Source organism: Chiloscyllium plagiosum, unplaced genomic scaffold (genome assembly GCF_037043375.1).
Source record: "Chiloscyllium plagiosum isolate Xiang-an unplaced genomic scaffold, Cpla_swu_hap1 HiC_scaffold_26, whole genome shotgun sequence".
Taxonomy (NCBI): domain Eukaryota; kingdom Metazoa; phylum Chordata; class Chondrichthyes; order Orectolobiformes; family Hemiscylliidae; genus Chiloscyllium; species Chiloscyllium plagiosum.
In genome coordinates, this window is record NW_028270164.1 from 51,537,776 (window position 1) to 51,557,965 (window position 20,190).

The 20,190-nt window shown below is 40.2% G+C and overlaps 2 protein-coding genes across 5 annotated transcripts in view; both read right to left on the reverse strand.

Annotated features, from left to right (window-relative positions):
• LOC122563316 (sodium-coupled monocarboxylate transporter 1-like) overlaps positions 1-12,673 on the reverse strand; it is a 143,022-nt gene extending 130,349 nt beyond the window's left edge. The window contains exons 1-3 of one of the 3 annotated variants that reach the window (XM_043717036.2): positions 11,297-12,673; positions 1,537-1,602; positions 1,109-1,160 (exon numbers count right to left, since the gene is read on the reverse strand). In XM_043717036.2, the coding sequence (XP_043572971.2) occupies positions 1,109-1,160; positions 1,537-1,602; positions 11,297-11,647 (469 nt within the window). In that variant the 5' untranslated portion in view covers positions 11,648-12,673. The remainder of the gene's footprint in view (positions 1-1,108; positions 1,161-1,536; positions 1,603-11,296) is intronic. The other 2 variants (XM_087973721.1, XM_043717037.2) reach the window with 2 other exon arrangements.
• Positions 12,674-18,113: 5,440 nt separating this feature from the next.
• LOC122563315 (sodium-coupled monocarboxylate transporter 1-like) overlaps positions 18,114-20,190 on the reverse strand; it is a 108,008-nt gene continuing 105,931 nt past the window's right edge. For both annotated transcript variants that reach the window (XM_043717035.2, XM_043717034.2), the window contains one exon: positions 18,114-19,732. In XM_043717035.2, the coding sequence (XP_043572970.1) occupies positions 19,505-19,732 (228 nt within the window). In that variant the 3' untranslated portion in view covers positions 18,114-19,504. The remainder of the gene's footprint in view (positions 19,733-20,190) is intronic.

The window sequence follows — 20,190 nt, forward strand, 5'->3', positions numbered from 1 at the left end:
AAAAGTAAAGTTAAGACATCCTGGAGAGAAAGACACAGACCTGAATGAGACAGAGTTTTACTCCACTGGGGAATGTGAAGGAATGTTAACTGCTTGCGTTATTACAAAGAAGTATTACTTAGCAATACAATTTGGAATGTGATCAACAATCATAGAATCATAGAAACCGTACAGTATGGAAACAGGACATTCAGCCCATCAAATCTGCACCAATCATCTGAACAGTATGCCCCCCACCTTTTTCCCATAACTCCAGATTTATCATGGCTAATCCACCTGACCTGCATTTCCCTGGACAGCACTGGAAAATTTAGCATGGCCAATCTATCTAACCTGCACATCTTTGGATTGTGGGAGGAAAGCAGAGCAGCTAGTAGAAGCCCACACTGACATGGGGAGAAATTCCACACAGTCACCTGAGGCTGGGAATCAAATCAGGGTCGCTGGTACTGTGAGGCAGCAGTGCTAACCAATAGGCCACTGTGCCATTCATGGCATGCAAAATAATTTACACAAAAATAACAAGCAAAATAATCTGGCAGCACTGTAGCAAATTTTGTCACATCGTGTGGCCAACAGCATATTGGAATTTCTCGTCCCAAGTCTTTGCTTTCTAAGAGCTAGAGACTACAGCAATCACTTAACATTGTGCATCATCCAACAGGAGAAGGTGATGCACAATACCAATGCTAACACTGCCATTAGAGACTTCTTGAAATGAATGTCAACCATTGGCTTCAGCACTCTGGAATGGACAACTGGTCACTATCACTTAGTGGGTTTTGTTGAGACTTTATGCTTTCTCTTATGCATTCTTCAGTCCCTTCTCTAACTAGGTATTTTTTAAACAATCTGTTCAGACATGGTGTTACACACCTCTGAAGCAGGTGGGACTTGACCCCAGGCCTCCTAGCTCAGAGGTAGGGATACCACCGCTACACCACAACAGTCTCTTCTTCTTCTAATTACCATATTCCTTAAGAAAATGCAGCTGATTAAGATTGATCACAGGGAGCTAAAGATGTTTCGCCTCAGGGCAACTACATTTGGGGCTTGACTGTACAGTAATGGTTTAATAACTGTGGAAAGAATGTTAACTTGTACTTACCCTGATTCAATGCTAGTGCAGGAGCATAAATGACAATCCCAGTGTACAGCACCTGTAAAATGATCATTAACCAATAACCTCAAGCAGAACCATGTCTGAAATAACATTAATAACTTTATCCAGTTGATGGAATTAGTGAGGTCTCTCTAGCTTACTCCTTAGGTTTAGCGCTGGAGGACGGACAGCTGAATGACAAAATAGGATTTTTCAGTTCAGTTTCTCTCTCAAAGATGTTAATTCAATTTACTGTCTCTTGGTATCTTTAACAAATGACTGATCTTTGTGAATGATAGTACCAAAAGGTGGTTTGTCAAAGATGAGAAGCTTTGGAACCTAGACTGTTTTTTTCCCTCACTAACAAATGATTTAAAACTCAAGTATGTTGGAAATATTTGGACTTTAAGTGCTGTGGAAGATTTGATACTCACTGTTTGAATGATGAAGAAAGAGGTTCCAATGTATCGAACTATTTTGGTGTACCTCATTTGTAAATACTGGAGAGAGAAAGACAGTCAATGTCAAGCAATTTATGTTTACAATAGTTCTGCATGTAATTCAGCAAAGTTAAAGCCATTGGGTTGATTTTGTTTATAACCCTTACATACTGTAGCCATAATAAAATAGAACAGAATCTGGAGCAGACTTCCTTCTTCTGTCAAATGTAACAAAGTATTGATTCAGGTTAGTGAAGAGTCATCCCATCAAACCTATTCACGAGTGGGTGAGCTTACTCCTGGCTTTACCATTTGTCAGCCTAATGAAGAAAGTAGGGACTGACCAATGACGGTGCTACAGACTGACAATTATCTCACACCAAACGCTACATTCACTCATACAACTGCACACATTCTGTCAGGAAGTAAAGAATCTCAAGATAAGGAAACTTAACTGTGGAAACCAGGAAGGAGCAGAAAACTACAACCCTGATGGATATCCTCTTTGACAACTGTGGTAGTATTGTGCAACCATATATGATTGCTGTTGTTACTCAGGAGAAAAGGAAATAAGATCTTTACACCAGATGAGCCAAGAATTAATGCCCAGTTCTGTAAATCTGTCAGCCCTTCTTTGGACCATTCTAAAATAGACCCCGTGTGTGGCTCAAAAGACAAACTGAAGGCCGTGGTGATCTACTCTGCCATGGGTAGTATTATCAGTGATGTACTCATTGTGGTTTTCTACGTTAACCCATGTCACATATACTACAGAATAGGTTCATCTGAGTTATGTACCTGGATGTTTATTAACAAATAATTACATACATTGTCACATCTCAGAACTACATATGCAGTCGAAGTTGTATGCTTCTTAGATTACTGGGATATGGGGGAGCCAGTGTGGACTGGGGAGGACAAAGTTAAAAATTACATAACACCAGGGTTTAGTCCAACAGGTTTATTTGTAAGTACTAGCTTTCAGACCGCTGATCCTTCATCAGGTAGCTGTGCAGCAGGATCATAACACATAGAATTTAAAGCACCAAATTAAAGTATCATGCAACTGAAACAATATGTTGAACAAATCATTTCAGTTGCGTGATACTGTAATCTTGTACTATAAATTGTGTCTTATGATCCTGCTCCACAGCTACCTGATGAAGGAGCAGCGCTCTAAAAACTAGTATTTACAAATAAACCTGTTAGACCTGATGTTCTTAGATTACTGTCATATTGTATACATTGTTGATTAGCTGATGAACTAACTAGCAGACTGCTTGCTTAACTGCTGAGTGACTGAATGAACAAGGAGTAAGAAGGAAACCTCTTATATGACAGCATCACATACATGTCTTAAAGATGTACTGCCTCCTTGAGATTTATGAATAATACAACAAACACCATCTTAGACCTGAGTTGCAGTAGAGTTGTAGCAGACAGCAAAATAAAATAAACAACTAGATACTGACCCAGTTTATGAGGCAGTTTTCCTTGGAACTGGGCTGTTTTAAGTGTTCTCAACTGTACAGCACAACTAATTTCATTCCCTGTTCCTTTTTTTGAAGAAACTTATGAACTGTATTTTCCCTTTGTTAATGTTTGAGAAATACATCTCAATGTATGTTGGAAAATCAAGTAGTATGTCTGATTTCAACATAATTATACAAATTGAAGAAAATTTGTTGGGAGTTGAATAATCAGTTGGGCCAAGGATTGGGAACAGGAATGAATTGCAACACATCGATTACAGTAATGCATTCTGTATAGTTGAGGGTTAGGAACTGGAAGGGATTGGCAACAGCAATCATAGAATCATATGAATTAAGTGTGGTATTGGATTGGGTACAGTTGAGAATTGAGTACAGTAATGGATTGGATAAAGTATGGATTTTTACAATAAAGGACTGACTAATCAATTGGATATAGTAACAGATTATTCATGATACTGAATTAGGTATAAAAATAGATTGGACGCAAGAAATGAATTGAGTATAGTAATGGATTGTTTACTGTAATGGATTTAGTACACTAGCACATCGGGTGTAGCAATGAATGGGTACAGTAATAATTTTTAATTGTGTATTTGGTACAGTATTTGTTTGACTACATGGTTACAATTTCAGGACAGTAATGGATTTGCTACAGTAATAGAGAAGTCAATTGTGATGACTGAAAACAAAAAATTCTGGAAATTATAGCAGGTCAGGCAGCATCTGTGGAGAGGGAGCAAGCTCACATTTCAAGTATAGATGACTCTTCACCACAGCTGATGTGAAATGTGGAGGGGGCAGCATTTATGCTGGTCCAACCCACCGTGATTTCCACCATTTTTTGTTTTCAGTACAGATTCCAGCATCTACAGTAATTTGCTCCTACATTAAAGTCAATAATTGGTTGAGTTCAATAATGCATCAAGTCCGGAAATGTATTTTGTATTATAAAGGGTTAGAGATAGTAATAAATTAGTAAAAGTACAGTTATCTATTGAGTAAAGTAATCAAAGGCTTTGAATCAATTTCAGTTAAAATTTAAGTCATACTGTAAATGTAAGTGGTAACCACAGAAGTACGAAGGAAGGTCAGAAGTATATGAACTGCACAGGTAGGAGTAGTAGGCACCAGCGTCACAAAGAACCAAAGGTGATTCTCTCATTACAGACAGATGACCGGAGGTATGTTTAACCTGAGGGTCATTGCATACAGTCAACAGACAAGTACATGGAAACAGACCCTTCGGTCCAACTTGTCCATGCCGAACAGATGTCACAAACCAATCTAGTCCCATTTGCTACATCTCAAATGAGAGGTGAGGCTGAGGAGGCAGGATGTCATAGTAACCTTAGCGGGTGTGGGATTTGAAGAAGCTACAAAATTAGTAAAATAGAGCTGGCCTTACATAAAATACAGACAACGCCTGTGATCAGCTGTGGGAGAACAGGTTTGCAGATCTGTACATATTAAGAACATTAAGGGTCTTCAGAATGGTGCAGGAAAATGATGTTGAAATTGAAGTTTAGCCATGATCTTACTGAATTGTGAAACAGACATGATAGGCTGAATGGTCTACTTCAGTGTTTCTCAACCATTCTGTATTCAACGCCCCCTTCTTATCCCTGAAATCATGCAACATCCCCAAATCACCAACCAAACAATCATCTGTTTTTGCACATAGAACTGCAATACACTGCAGTGCTGAAAATGGAAAACTTTTTGTGAAATATGTTTTATACACAACAAAAAATAAATGTTATCATTTATTACTGTCTTACTGTCCACCTACTTTTGGCTCACTCTGTATAAAATTTAGTCTGTGGTAGCAAAATAGTCAATGCGATCCTTGTGGTTCATGTTGTCTTGCTAAATCATATACATCTGGTTCAATTTTTGTCAAAAGCAATCTCAGGTCACCACACTGAACAACATCCATGCGATTGCAGGTCTTATCTTGTATTCTGGTGATGGCACTGAATCCTTTCTCAACCAAATAAGAGGTAGGAAATAGTAGTGCAAACCACTTTGCCTCTTCGCTTAATAGCGGGAAATGACATCAGGTGGCATCTTGAATCCAAAAAAGGGACTCACCCATTTGCAAAAACCAAATTTTCATTGCAGTGTCATTTTGGAGCTCTATCATTTCTTCCTGAAGGCAAATGTCCATTTCTTCTGCGCATGAGATAAAGGAGTCAGTCAGCCATGTAGGGATCTCCATCTCGATAAGATCAGCAAATCATATTTTCATATCATCCTGCAGTGCACGAATGTGAGCTGAATAGATAAGTAATTGATCATCAATAACATCCACCGCAATATTGTTTCAACTCGGGAAATGGTAAAACTCATGACGACGGATATTCCGATGAAAGAGATCAAACTTCCCAATAAAAGATGTAACAGCATTCCTTGCTTTTATGAAACGCACATTATCTCCTTGTATCTGCATGATCAGCGAATTGCACTTATCGAATATATCTGCGAGATATGCACGGTCGTGTTTTACGGTTTCGGCTTTCATTATTTCTGCATAGGAATTCGATGATAGAATCGAACATTCATGGAAACGATTGAGGCATTTTCCTTTCGAGAGCCATCTCACTTCTGTGTGTAGCAGCAATTGCAGAAATTCAGCTTCATTATCTTTACAGAGTTGGCGGAGAAGTCGTTCATTCAGAGCATGTCTCTTTATATAATTTACCACATCTATCACCACTTGTAGAGAATGGTTGAGGGCTTCACTAAGTTTCTTTGCAGCCAGATGCTGCCAATGGATAATGCAGTGTACTGTGAAAACATGTGGCACTTCTCTCTTTAATAATGAGACAAATCCCCGATGTTGGCCAGTTATAGCACGTGCGCCATCCGTAGCACAAGCAACAATGTTTTTGAGAGGAACAGACTTTTAATCAAAATAATCCTTGATGCAGTCGAAGATAGTCTTACCTTTGGTATCTGTCGGTAGGTCCAGAACAAAAAGTAGTTCTTCTCATATTTCATTTTTGTCGACGAAATATACAAACCCCCAAAATAAAGCTTGATTTCTGCATATAGTACTTTCAGCAATTTGTAAGGTGATTTCTTTCGATATCAAAAGGGAACATAATTTATCTTCAATATTTGAGGCCATTTCTTCGATGTGCCTTCTCACTGAATCGTTGCTAAGAGGAATAGGCTTGATAGTCATTAATGGTTCCTGATGTAGCACCGTTGATAATATTTCGGCAATAGCTGGAAGCACCAACGATTCATCCACGGAATGAGGTTTACCACATTTTGCAATCAGCTTCGCTATGTTGTATGATGCCACAAGGCCATCCACATTTGTGGCTCCCATCTTTGAAAAAGCAGTGGAAATCATTGGTCGCTGACTGAATTTATTCTTTAATGTTTGAAAATATGCCAAATCTTTGTCCTTTTTGTCACTGTGTTTCTTTTCCAAATGTTTAATAAGACGGGAAGGCTTCATGGCCTCATTGTAAAAACTTTGTTCACAGAGCAAGCAGTGGTAACTGCTTATTAGATGGAGATTGAATAAAGCCATATCGCAAATAGTCCATGCTATAATGCCTGCACTTTTTCTTACTCGATGTCACTCATATACCCTGATGAAATCATGGGTATTATCTTATCATGATAATTTTAAGACGCTCAGACAAGTGGCAAAATTTGATTGGCTAACTAGCTGTAATGTGCATTCATTCTGCCACCCGGTAGAATAGTTGAAAAGCTGTGTTTCGTCTTCCTAAAAGCAACACGAGTTAGGTGATATTGATCTCGGCAGTAGAATCAGTGCCAATTGCGAACGAGTTCAAATGGTTTGCCACTCACAGAGAGGACTATCAATAATAGCGCAGGAACTAATCAGAGCACACGCCTCCAATGGTTCAGGGGAAATAGTGTTATGCAAGGACATGGCAGACTTCCAAGTGATTGGTAAGCTCTTTACAAAGTCATTCAGTGCCCCCCTGCCACCCCCTTTGACTTCAACGCCCACCGAAGGAAGGCAAACGCCCCTCAGGAGGAGCTGCCACCCCGTTGAGAAACACTGGTCTACTTCTTCTCCTGATTCTTATGTTCAACAGTCTGTCCACCTCTCTATTATGTTTAATGTTTATAATGCATCTCTATCATCCCAATAGGTCAGTAGTTCCTCAGATTAAATATTTAGAATCCATTGCCTTGGTTTTCCCAACAAGCTCTGTCCCCTCACCACCAAATCCATTCCTCTATTTAGAAACTGTCTGAGGTTCAACTGGAATTTTCTCTCATTTCCACAATGTCATCTGCCTTTGCAACTGCCTCAGCTCATCTGTCACTGAAATCTCATATCTTTGTTAGAACTATTCTCATGCTGTTCTAAAGGATCTGCCACCTCCCAACTTCCATACAGGAGTTTATACAATTGTCTGTTGTCTGTATCTTAACTCACACCCACTCATCCATCTTCCATCAGCTCACTGAGCTACTTTATTGCTTCCCAATCTGGCAGTAATGCCATTTGAAATTCTTGTTTTCTGATACTTCAATGGCCTCACACCTCCCACTCTCTGGAACTCCTCCAGGCCTGCAACCATACAAGATCTCTGTACTTTTCCAATTCCAGCAACTTGAGCAACCCCAATTTTAGTTGCTCCAGTAGCAGAGACGATGTATTCAGCTACCTAGGTCCTGAGCTCTGGCATTCCCTCTCCACACCCCTCTGTCTCTTGCCTTTCCTTCCAGTCATCCTTAAAAATTATCTCTGATCTAATCATTTGGTCACCTGTTCTAACAATTAATTCTGTGGCTCAGTATCAAATTTTGTTTGGTACAACTTCTTTGAAATGCCTTGTGACTATTTTACGACAAACAGTATGTGCTGTATAGATTCAAGTTATTGTCATGAATTAGTTTCAGAATGGTCTATGTTTTATGTTTGGATAATGGTACAGTATTTGTGAATGAATTCTGTGACTAGAGAATTGAACTAATTAGGGGTCAGTTTCATAATTCTGTCCTCCTCAACTCCCATACCAGTCTGTCCCCATCTCACTGAATGATGTGATACTCACTGGGATGCAGTTAAACAAGTTCTAGGAGCTCCCCAATTCCTCCTCTAAGTGACCATTGTTCACCTACATACATAAATATTAGATGTTGACATTTATTTAACTGTTGCACTTTGGTGTTGAAAGCGCTGATTGACAAATACTACATGGCTTTGTTATTCTATGTTATTCAGATTTGTTCTGTATTTTATGTAAAGATCGATTAATGTTATAACATGGATCAGTTTTAAAGTGTTCTGTGTTTGATCTGTTTTTCTTAAAAATTGCTCTCAACAGGGAGGTTGGGCCAGGAGGATTATTGATTTGAAACAAAATCCAAAATTGCTGGAAAAACTCAGCAGGTCTGGCAGCATTGTGGGGAGAAAGCAGAGTTAATGTTTTGGATCCAGTGACCTTTCTTCAGAACAAGAACTCTGAAGAAGGGTCACTGCTTTCTCTCCATCAATTTTTTTTCTAACTTTCTGATCTTGTACGCCAGTGGTATCTATGGGAATTGACTTTGAAGAAGTTGGTTGCTGGGCCGATGTGACAGCAGTCACTGCAATTCAAAAATATTGCACTGGCTACAAAGCATTTGGAACATACTGAGTCCTGGAGGGCACTATATAAATACTTCTTTCAAAATAAAAGGAATCCTGCACATCGTTATTTAAAATATATCAAGTTATAAAGATGTGCAATTTAAAGAAATTTTGCGGACTCAAGGGTTAAAGGTAACAATATTCAATTTAGAACTCCAGATCATTTTCGTAAGGAGCTATGTCATACAGATGTCAGATCACATGGGGTTGAGACCTGATGGAAAAGGCAACATTAAAGCCCTTCTCTACCATGTTCATGTACATTGTTTCTAGGCAATAAATGGAACAGTTTGCACCAGGCTTGTGTTCAGTGTTACATGCCCTAACCAAAGTTCCCAATTAAAGAACTACAAACATTAGAACAGGTGACTACGTGTCTGGAAGACTGACTTTAAGAAGGAAAGAGAGCAGTGACAAGGTTTGGAACAGAATTTCAAAACCTGGCTTGCTGTGTTCTTTCAGCATCTGCAGTTTTTTTTGTCTCTAATGAAATATCTTTAGCAAACAGGGTTAAAGAAAATCCCAAAGCATTTTATTCATATATAAGGAGCAAGAGGGTAACTACAAAAAGGGTTGGCCCACTCAAGGAAAAAGGAGAGAAGTTATGCATGGAGTCAGATTAAGTGGGTGAGATACTTAATGAGTACTTTGCGTTGCTACTCGCATTGTTTCCAGCATGTACTAGCTACATGGACAGAGAACTGGCTGGGCAAGAGGAGACAGAGTTGTAGTGGAAGGGAGTTTCTCAAAATGGAGAACTGTGACCAGTGGTGTTCCACAGGGATCCGTGCTGGGATCACTGTTGTCTGTGATATACATAAATGATCTGGAGGAAGGTAAAGGTGGTCTGATTTGCACGTTTGCAGATGACACTAAGATTGGTGGAATAGCAGATAGTGAAGGGGACTGTCAGAGAATGCAGCAGAATATAAATAGATTGGAGAGTTGAATGGAGAATTGGCAGATGGAGTTCAATCTGGACAAATGCAAGGTGATATATTTTGGAAGATCCAATTCAAGAATGAACTATTCGTTAAATGGAAAAGCCCTGGGGAAAGATCTGGGTGTTCAGGTCCATTGTAGCCTGGAGGTGGCAACACAGGTCAATAGAGTGATCAAGAAGGCATACGGCATGCTTTCCTTCATCGGACAGGGTACTGAATACAAGAATTGGTAGGTCATATTACAGTTGTATAAGACTTTGGTTCGGCCACATGTGGAATACTGCGTACAGTTCTGGTCGCCACATTACCAAAAGGATGTGGATGCTATGGAGAGGGTGCAGAGGAGGTTCACCAGGATGTTTTTGGTTGGAGAACGAGCTATAAAGAGAGGTTGAGTATATTAGGATTGTTTACATTAGAAAGATGGAGGTTGAGCGAGGACCTGATTGAGGTCTGCAAAGTCATGAGAGGTATAGACAGGGTTGATAGCAAGAAGCTTTTACCCAGCGTGGGGGACTCAATTATTAGTGGTCACAATTTCAAGGTGAGAGGGGAAAAGTTTAAGGGAGTTATGCATAGAAAGTTCTTTACACAGAGGATGGCGGGTGCTTAGAATGAATTGCCAGCAGAGGTGGGCACGATAGCATCATTTAAGATGTATCTAGACAGATACATGAATGGGCAGGGCGCAGAGCAATACAGATCCTTGGAAAACAGGGGAAAGGTTTAGATAGAGCATCTGGATGGGCGCAACCTTGGAGAGCCGAAGAGCCTGTTCCTGTGCTGTAATTTTCTTTGTTCTTGTGGGGCCAAATGGCCTGTTTCCACACTGTATGGATTCTATGATAACTCTTCTCTGAACTCTTCTGAGCTCTGAAGAGTCATATTGGGCTCAAACCATTATGTCAGTAACAGTTGTCCAAACCAAGTCAGGGTGCAGAAGAAGCCAAAGCTGAAGGAGCACCATGATTTCAGATGATGGTATTTTTGGAGGAATGTCATAGAAGCCCTACAGCCTAGAAGCAGGCCATTTAACACATCGAATCCAGATCGAACCTCCAAAGAGCCACTCAGACCCACCTCATTCCTGTAAACCAGCATCATCCATGTCTAATCCATCCAATGCACACATCCCTAGACACTATGGGCAATTTAGCACAGTCAATTCACCTAACCCGCACATCTCTGCAGAAGGAAACAAGATCACCCAGAGAAAACCCACGCAAACACAGACAGAATTTACAAACTCGGCAGAGAGTCACCTGAAGCTGGAATTGAACGCAGGTCCCTGGTGCTTTGAGGCAGCAGTGCTAACCACTGAATGACCATCCTGCCAAGGAGGAGTTAAAGCGATAGAGAAGGTATGTCATAAAATGATTTGAGAACAATTATGAGAACTTGTGAATATGGAGTAGAAGCTAATTTAGATCAATAAACATGGGGATGATGGGTGAACAGGGCTTGTTATGAATTATAACAGAGTGCAGTTTTAGATGACATCAAGTTTATGAATGATGCAATGTAAGAGTCTAGCAAGGACAGCACTAGATTAATCAAGTATAGAGGGAATGAAGGCATGGATAAGGGTTGCAAACGAGCTGAGACAGCTGTGAAAATAATCAATGTTAGGCAATTGGTCTTGAAGACAGACGATTATGGGTTTGGAGATCAAGTTTTGTTCTTACCTCATACGCACTGGTGATATTGAGTCTGTAGAATATAGGCAGGAAGAGTTCAGCAGTGATGGTGATCACGATGGCATATGTTAAGCAGAAAATCAAGAACATGGCCCCAAACCGGTAAACCTCTGCTGGTGTCCCAATCACAGTAATTGCAGACATAAAGCTGGACGCAAGGGACAGAGCCACAGGCAATGCCCTCAGCTCTCTGTTGCCCAGCAGAAACTGGACATTGCTTTGCTGGCCTCTAGCTTTAAAAGCCTGATATATTCCAATGAGTGCAGAAATGAAAAGCATAAGCACAAACACTACATAATCCCCTGCAGTGAACTCACCCATACCAGTTCTAGAAGTCATTTCCAAATAGATTCAAAGTGGGAGCTGTACACTGCAGAGAAATGGAAGGCGTTTGAATAAAAAGTTTAAAAATAAACTTTCTAAAAGTTCTGATTATTAACACAGGTTGACATTACAAACCTTACCAACTTCCAAAAAGTTCTTAAACAAATACCAAGGGAAATTCATCAAATTGTTTTGTGCATTTTATGAAAATGCTAAAAGATGAAGGGAATTTATTACAGATATAATTGGTAGAGATTCCGAGCAAACCAAGCTGGAGCTAGAACAAAGAGACACACAGAAACCTCACCCAATGCATTGATTCTTGGCCTTTCACACAGCAAAGTTCAAAAAGATCTTTGCAATTCACCTAACAGCTGAGTGACAAGTCACCTTACCAAGAAACTGCTGCGTTCCTATTGATTGATTTCAAAAGAACTTCTGAATCTCCCAACTTGAAAAGCCAGCATTGGCTATGTTCGACAATATTTATATTTAAAAGTTAAGTGCAGCCTATTGTTTGTATCAATATGTTTTGCATTTGAATATTTGGATCTGGAATCATAACAAAAGATGTGCTGGCCTTCTCCCTCACATCTTGTCTTCTGTTAACACACTCCTTAGTTGTGTGTCCTTTGAAACTTTACAGCCTCACAGATGAGGCTTCTGTGAGTGAGTGGCTATTTTTCAGCCCTCTCCTCCTCTTCTGGAGGTGGTAGAATTCCCGTTTGTTCGAGGTGTCAACCCACTGATGCCAGTTACCATCCCACCCCTACAGCCTCATCGTCTAACTCCGCACAGACCACCTACTGGGGACAGAATTGAATATTCTCTGGCGAGAGTTGAACTGGGCCGGTGTGGAGGGGGGAGACTGGGGACAATTGTGTGATCAGGTGCGATGTGGGGTGGGGTCGAGGTCCCGCCTATTCTCGCTTCTCTCTAATTAATTACAGGCTGGGAAACCATTAACGGCCTTCATTCTGCCGCGACTAGGATTGGGCGGAGGGAGGAGTTGGCGCCAGAGGATCCTGTCAGGTTTGTTGCCGCCTTCCTCAGGGGGAAATCCAGTCAAGGCGCTGCCGGAAGTTGTCCCCTGTGTTGTCCGGGCGGTGCCCTGTCCCCCCGGGATTACTGTCCCCCTGCCTCCTTCACTGTCCGTTCACTCCTGGTGCCATGACAACCCAATCTGGGCAGTGACCATCAGTAACCAGCCGCAGCTCCTGACCTGCCGTATCCGCCATTACAGTTGTTGCTGTGTTTGGAGATTTCTTCCATTTGGAAGCGGGTCAGTGGAGATTTCCTGCAGATGCATTATATTTCCCCCAGATGGGGTTCATTTCTGTTCTGTATTATAAAGTTCCAAAGCAAAAAGAGGACTATCCTCCTGACAGGTGCATGTCAGTCTTTATCGCAGATTTCAAATCTGCGAGATAACCCATTTCTATTCCTTGTTCACCACCTTGGTCACTGTCTTTTCACGTGTTTTCATCTCACACCATTGGTCGAGAAGGAAAAGTGGAACATTTTCTTCAGTCTTATCTTCAAATTCTTCTGATCCCAGCTGCTTTTTTTCTTATTCATTCAAGGGATGCGGGAATTGCAAGCTGAGCCAACATTCATTGCTTATTCCTAACTGCCCACAGCAGAGTTGGGGGTCAATCATGTTACACTGAACAATTAAGATCCTAGAATAAAATCTAGGTTGATAGATCAAACAGTACATCGTTTATGGTTTTGACCAGGTGATCTTTCACTGAAATGTAAGCATGCATTGTTATGGATTTTGTTTTAACAGTAAAACAAGCACTGCAACTACAGGAAGGAATATGCTCTCTTTAAGTGGTTACCACAGCTAATTTTTTTGGGGGTGGCTCAGTGGTTAGCACTGCTACCTCACACCACTAGAAACCTGGGTTCAATTCCAGTCTCAGGTGACTGCCTGTGTGGAATTTGCATATTCTCCCTGTGTCTGCATGGATTTCCTCCCACAATCCAAAAATGTGCAGGTTAGGTTCAGCTATGTTTTAAGTTAAATGCATTAATTAGGGGAAATGTAAAGTAATAGGGTCAGTATGAACTTGTTGGGCCAAATGGCCTGATTCCACACTGTAAGGATTCTATGATTCCAGTAATAATATATTAAACCAAAAAGAGTTTAAAACACACTGGTGTAAAATTCCATTTATCCCAAAACATTCCTTTGCAAATCCCAAAAGCCCTCCTATACAGTACTCACACCAGTGAAAAAAAATGCTTTATTTGTCATCTGTAATGTGACTTCAATTCACAGTCTGGAAAATCTGATACTCTTTTTGGACCCTTCAAATACATGAGCTTAAATGTTCTCAGCTTAAAATAGACTGTTTGGGATTTTACCCTAACACTTCTGGTCTGGCACTATGACAAAACTACTTCTAAGGTAAAATTTATTGTTAACAAATCTAACAATCTTCTCCTTTTCTCAAATGCAATTGATTTACACATCCATCTTCATCCAAGATTTCTGCACAACGGCCCCAAACTGAAATTAAATGATTGTTTCTGTGCTATTAAAAGTGTTGTGAAGGTGTAGTTGTGTACTGTACCTTTACGAGAGAGAGAGGAAGGGTGCAAGAACTAACTGAAAGATCAGAGTGTGCTGAAATATATTTTTTAAAAACTTAGTTGAAACAAATAGCTGGAGTTCCATTGCCGTGGTACAGAAACAAATTAAAATTCAGCCAATCAGTTTAAATTATGCCACAATTGAATTTGAATTTAAATGTTTTGATGACATCAAACCAATGAAATGATCTGATGTTTTGGGGTATAAAATCAGACATTTTGAACAGTTAGGGGGAGAACAGCAAGAAGCACCAAGAAGTACAGACTGCTAGCCAAATAGCTTTCTGAAAGGTACCTGTCCATGTGAAATTTGTGCAGCAGAAGACTGAAGAAAAGATGATCCAGGAAATACAGGGGAGAATCTACAAAGGAGAATCGACAAAGCTGGCTGGTTTTTGAAATGTGATTTTTTTTTTTGTAAGTATTAATGGGTTTTCTTTCATCTGACCAGTATTGTAGAGTGGAAGTAAAAGACAGGTTTAGATTAGATTAGATTAGATTAGATTCCCTACAGTGTGTTAGGAAACAGGCCCTTCGGCCCAACAAGTCCACACTGACCCTCCGAAGAGTTACCCACCCAGTCCCATTTCCCTCTGACTAATGCACCTAACACTATGGGCAATTTAGAACGGCCAATTCACCTGACCTGCACATCTTTGGACTGTGGGAGGAAACCCACGCAGACACGGGGAGAATGTGCAAACTCCACACAGAGAATCACTGGAAGTTTAAGAGAAAGGAGTTGTAAATAATTGTTGTTTTAATGTCCTCTTTTGGACTTAAATAACATTGTCAGTTTTTACTTTAAATAGTGAGATCTGGGATGGTTCTTTGTCTCTCGAAATTTAACAGATTACAGCGTAAGGTGAACTTCTCTGTGTGACAAGTTTAAATTAGCAGAGGAGTTTATATAACAAAAGTAATTCTCAACCTCCAAAACTGGAGCTTACCTTATTCACTCATAAACTCTCCTAGTACAGACAAAATCCCATTAGTTCTGAAAAGCTATCTCTCTTAACTGTTGGAAAATAAATCACCATGGCTACAGAAATATATATAAGATGATCATTAAACCACCTTTAACACTGGAAAAACTGACATGCCATTGGTTCACAATTGAAAAACCCCAACTTAATAAATTATAGTAAGATACACACACACACCTATTTATATGTATACTTTCTTCTACTGACAGAGGTGTGATGTAGGGTAAATGATCTCTCTCTCTATATATAGTGTGAAAAGGTCACACACCCTACATCACATCTCTGCCGACAGAAGAAAGTATATCTTCAAGACATTTAATTTCTTACCAAAATTATCTTAGTATACTTATATCAGAACACAGAACAAACATGTCAACATTAAATATGTGACTAGTTTGGGGCAATCATTATTTACAAAGGCTCATGGATACCACATAAGTCACCATCCTTTATATGGGTCTTCAATAAAACATGGTTATGAAAGTGTAGGTGTGAGCTACCAAAGACTGACAAAGCATAGAATGTGCTGAACAAGGTAAAAATGTAACACTTGGTTAAAACAAATAGCTGGAGTTGCATTGCCATGGAACAAAAATAAATTCAAATTTGGCCAATCCGTTTATGCCCCAGAAATCAAAATCCAATTTAATTTAAATTTAGTGTTGTGCTGACATCAAACCAATGAAATGATCCAATGTTTTGGGTATAAAATCAGACATTTTAAACATTTGGGGGAGAACTGCCAAGCACCAACAAATAGCTGTTTGAAAGGTACCTGTCTATAAGAGAAATTGTGCAGCAGACCAAAAAGAGACCACCCAAGAAAACCCAGAGGAAAATCTACAAAGCTGACTGGTTTTGAAATGTAATTTTTTTTGTAAATCTTAATCGGGATTTTTTATCGGATCAATATGTAGTGTGGGAGGTAAAAGGTTTAAGAGAAAGCAGTTGTAAATAGTGGATTTAATGTTCTCTGTTGGACTTAAAGAATAAAATTGTTAATTTTTACTTTAAATAGTGAAATCTGGAATAGTTCTTTGCCTCTCGAAATTTCACAGATTACAGTGCAAGGTGAGCTTCTTTGTGTCAGGTTTAAATTACAAATTACCCTGTGTCATACAACACCTACTGCCACATTCTCCTTTCCAAGCACACAAACAATTTTCAGAGTTATACAGCACGGAAATAGATCCTTCAGTCCAGCTTATCCACATCTGCCAGGTATCTTAAACTGACCTTGTAATTGTACTTGCCTCTACCATATCCTCTGGTAGCTCATTCCATATGTGCACCACCCTTTGTGTAAAAAAAGTTTTAAATTAAATTGTCAAAGAATTAAGCTCCATTGAAATAATAGTAAACTCTTGTTCTAAAATCTAAGAATATCAAAGAGTTGTGATCCATGTAAATACTAGTTTTCCTCCATGTTGTTGCTGATGTATATTTCAAAATTATGTAGAGCTAGAACAAGACTTAATCTCTCCTTCTTTGTTGATATTATTCGGTTTCATTGAAAAATAACTGACATCATTCAATCTCCATCTCATCATCTTGCAGCAATCATTCTGATATTGTGGGTATCAACAGCCACTATACTCCCTGGAGTTTAGAAAACTGAGGGAAGATCTCACAGAAACCTATAAAATCCTTATAGGACTAGACCGGGTAAACATAGGAAGAATGTTCCTGATGTCTGGGGAGTTCAGAACCAGGTGTCACAGTCTAAGCATATGGAGTAGGCCATTTAGGACTGAGGTGAGGAGAAATTTGTTCACCCAGAGAGTGGTGTGCCTATGAAATTCTCTGCCACAGAAAACAATCGAGATCAAAATATCGAATATTTACAGGAAGGAGTTGGAAATTCTCCTTAGGGCTAAAGGAAATAAAGGGTATGGGACAACATCAGGGAACAGGGTCCTGAGTTGAAAGATCAGCCATGATCATATTGAATGGTGGAGCAGCCTTGAAAGGCCAAACTCCTGCTCCTATTTTCTATGCGTGAATGGTTTCATACTATTTGATACAACTAAAACTGGTGCAAATGTCAAAACACCTTGTAAGTTTTCAACAGTGCTTTGACATTCTTGCAAGCATTCAAATTTACAGCCAATTTTTACAAGTTTATTAAAGGTTCAGTGATGTTGGTCAGATTTGGGACAAACTTGCGATAAAGTCCACTCATACCAAAAAACATACTGTTGTATTTCATCCAAGGCACAGGGAAATCTGAAACCGCTTCTGGTTTTGCTTTTCTCAGTGCTGCTTGGCCTTGTCCCCCCCTAACAAGTCACCTTTGCACTGGCAAATTCACTGAGACAAATGGAAAACCAAATTGGCTTCTTATAGTTGATCAAACAATTCTGGCAAATGTCCCACATGTTCTTCCCAGGTTTACACAGAAACAAGAAAATGGATGACGGAAACAACACAATTTCAGGGACCTTCAAGTCTTTTGATTCCTTCCTCACACCCTCCAACAATATCTGGCACCTTTAATCTCTACCTCAACACCTTTATTTGTGGCTTTTTGCAAACCCTACCCTTCGCATCAGTATTCTATCACCTTCTGATCCCACTTCCCACAATTCTTCATGTTGTAAACTTTCACCTCGCTTCAAGATTATTCTGAAGAGGCTGTTTCTCAATAATGTCTTCACTGTTCCAAAGCCTTTCTCGTTCATTTTCTCCACCTTGCTTGGTGCCCACACTTCTTCATCACACTTTGACCATTCCTTAAGCAAACCCTGTATCCAATATGATCAGCCTTTTTCTGATTTATGACATGCTAGTGTATTGGAGTTCCTATCAACCTAATCTGTAAGTGTGAACTGGATTCATAAGCTCATTGCTTATTCCAACCTCTGATAAGTGTGCTAACAGCACGTGCATAAGAGTGAAAACAAACTGCTGTATTTTTAATACAATTATGAATTGACAGAAAGCACTTTACAAGTCTGAACATGTTTTGTAACTCAACATAACATCAAATAAGATATGATGCAGAACAAGACAAAAAGTGGATGAACAGCAGGGAAAGGTGGGAAGCCTGGCAGGTCTGGGTGGAGAACAGGGTGGGTAGAGAGCAGGGTGGGTCTGGATAGGAAGGCAGATGGGTCTGGATAGGGACCGGGGTAGGTCTGGGTAGAAATTTTGGAAGGATAGGGAGCACAGTGGGTCTGAGTGGAGAATGGGGTGGGTGTGGTGCGCAATGGATCTGAATAGGGACCAGGATGAGTCTGGAGGGGGGGCAGGTGGATCTGCATGGAGAATCTGAAGGGTAGGGAGTATGGTGCATTTGGATAGGAGCACGATGGGTCTGAGTGGAGACCAGAGTGGATAGGGACTAGGGTGAGTCTGGAATGGGAACAAAGTGATTCTGGATGATGAACAGGATAGGTAGGGAGTGATGTGAGTCTGGATGGGAGAATGGGTCTGGATAGGGAGCAGGGTCAGTTTAGGTGGAGAACAGAGCAGAGTAGGTTTAGATAGGAGCAGAATAGATCTGGGATGGGAGCATGGTGAGTCTGGATGGGAGCACAGTAGATCTGCAATGGGAGCAGGGTGGAATGGGTATGGGGTAGCAGGGTGGATCTGGATGGAGAGCAAGGTGGATGAGGAGCATGTTGAATCTGAATGTGAGAGGCAAGGGCCTTAAATTTATTACGTGGGGAAACATTCTCAGCAGTCACTCTCGTGAAGCCAAAGTACTACTGGCAACAGCTAGACAAAGAGCTAGAAGCTGCACAAGGTTGTGACAAGTCTGATTAAAGTCACTTCAGAATGTGAAATTTTTTTGATCTGCAAACAGCAGTCTACGGTTAATCCCTCCATTCCAAAAAAAATGTAGCTGCAAATCATAAACCAGTAATTTGGAATACAGTCACAGGTTCTCAGTTTGCCTTAGTGATCTTGTCACTGCACTTGGAGAAAGAGAATGAGGGGTGTTTATGGAAGCAGACATTGACCCAAAGAGTGCAGCTAGCATCAAAAGTTTTAAAAACACAGCCATTAAAATCCTTAAAGCTCATGACTGTAAAAAAAATCTTCAGAGCAGATTTTGTTAGTTTGATTTGACTGGAAGTGGAATGGAAAAATTAATCAATTTACACCCTTTTGCGAAGAGGAGCATTGGTGGGATGGGGATAGGTTTATGTTATTTCGAGTCCAGCAATCTTTGAAACAATGTACAGGGTAATTTTACACAGATGTTAAGCAATTATGTTCAGTATCTCCACAATCTGATGATTTGTTCACTGTACGTTAATCAAAGCAAGTCTACAGCTAACTATAAGTCTGTTGTGGATTCCTCATTCTTTTTCTCAGAATCAGGCTCCTGTTCGGTGGCTGGGGGCTCTTGGTCAGTGGATGTGGGTTCTTGGTCAGTGGATGTGGGTTCTTGGTCAGTGATTGTGGGCTCCTGGTCAGTGAACGTGGGGGTGACCTTTTCTGTGTCAGCTATTGCTTCCAGCTCCTCCTCAGCAATCGTATCTTGTTGGTCCTGAGGGGACAATGTCTAAAGGAACAACATCAAGAGTCAAAGCAGCACAAACAGCATCAATTCAGTCTTTCAGAAACAAAAGTTCCATCTAGTTTTCTGTATGGGAATCTATCCTGCAAATATGTATAGCCAATAACTTCCTCAGATTCTTCTCTCAACTGATCAACCATTATGTCAGCACAACTGATTTTTCAATGAAGTTTTGGTGACCACTTCATAGAAGCTCAAGGAAATATAAGTTTTAGTTCAGGGCTCTTATGGGGTGGTGGTAGTGACCCTACATCTGGGCCATGAGATCTGGTTTCAAGTTCCACATGTTCCAGAGGTATTGTAATGTTACGACATTACAAATATCCAGCTGTTTTACATTCCAGGTATTTCATGCCAACATTTCCACCCAAATGTTCATTTCACATGTTGTACACTCCTCATGGGGTAAAGGAATGTCACTTAGAGTTGATATTGTCGTATTG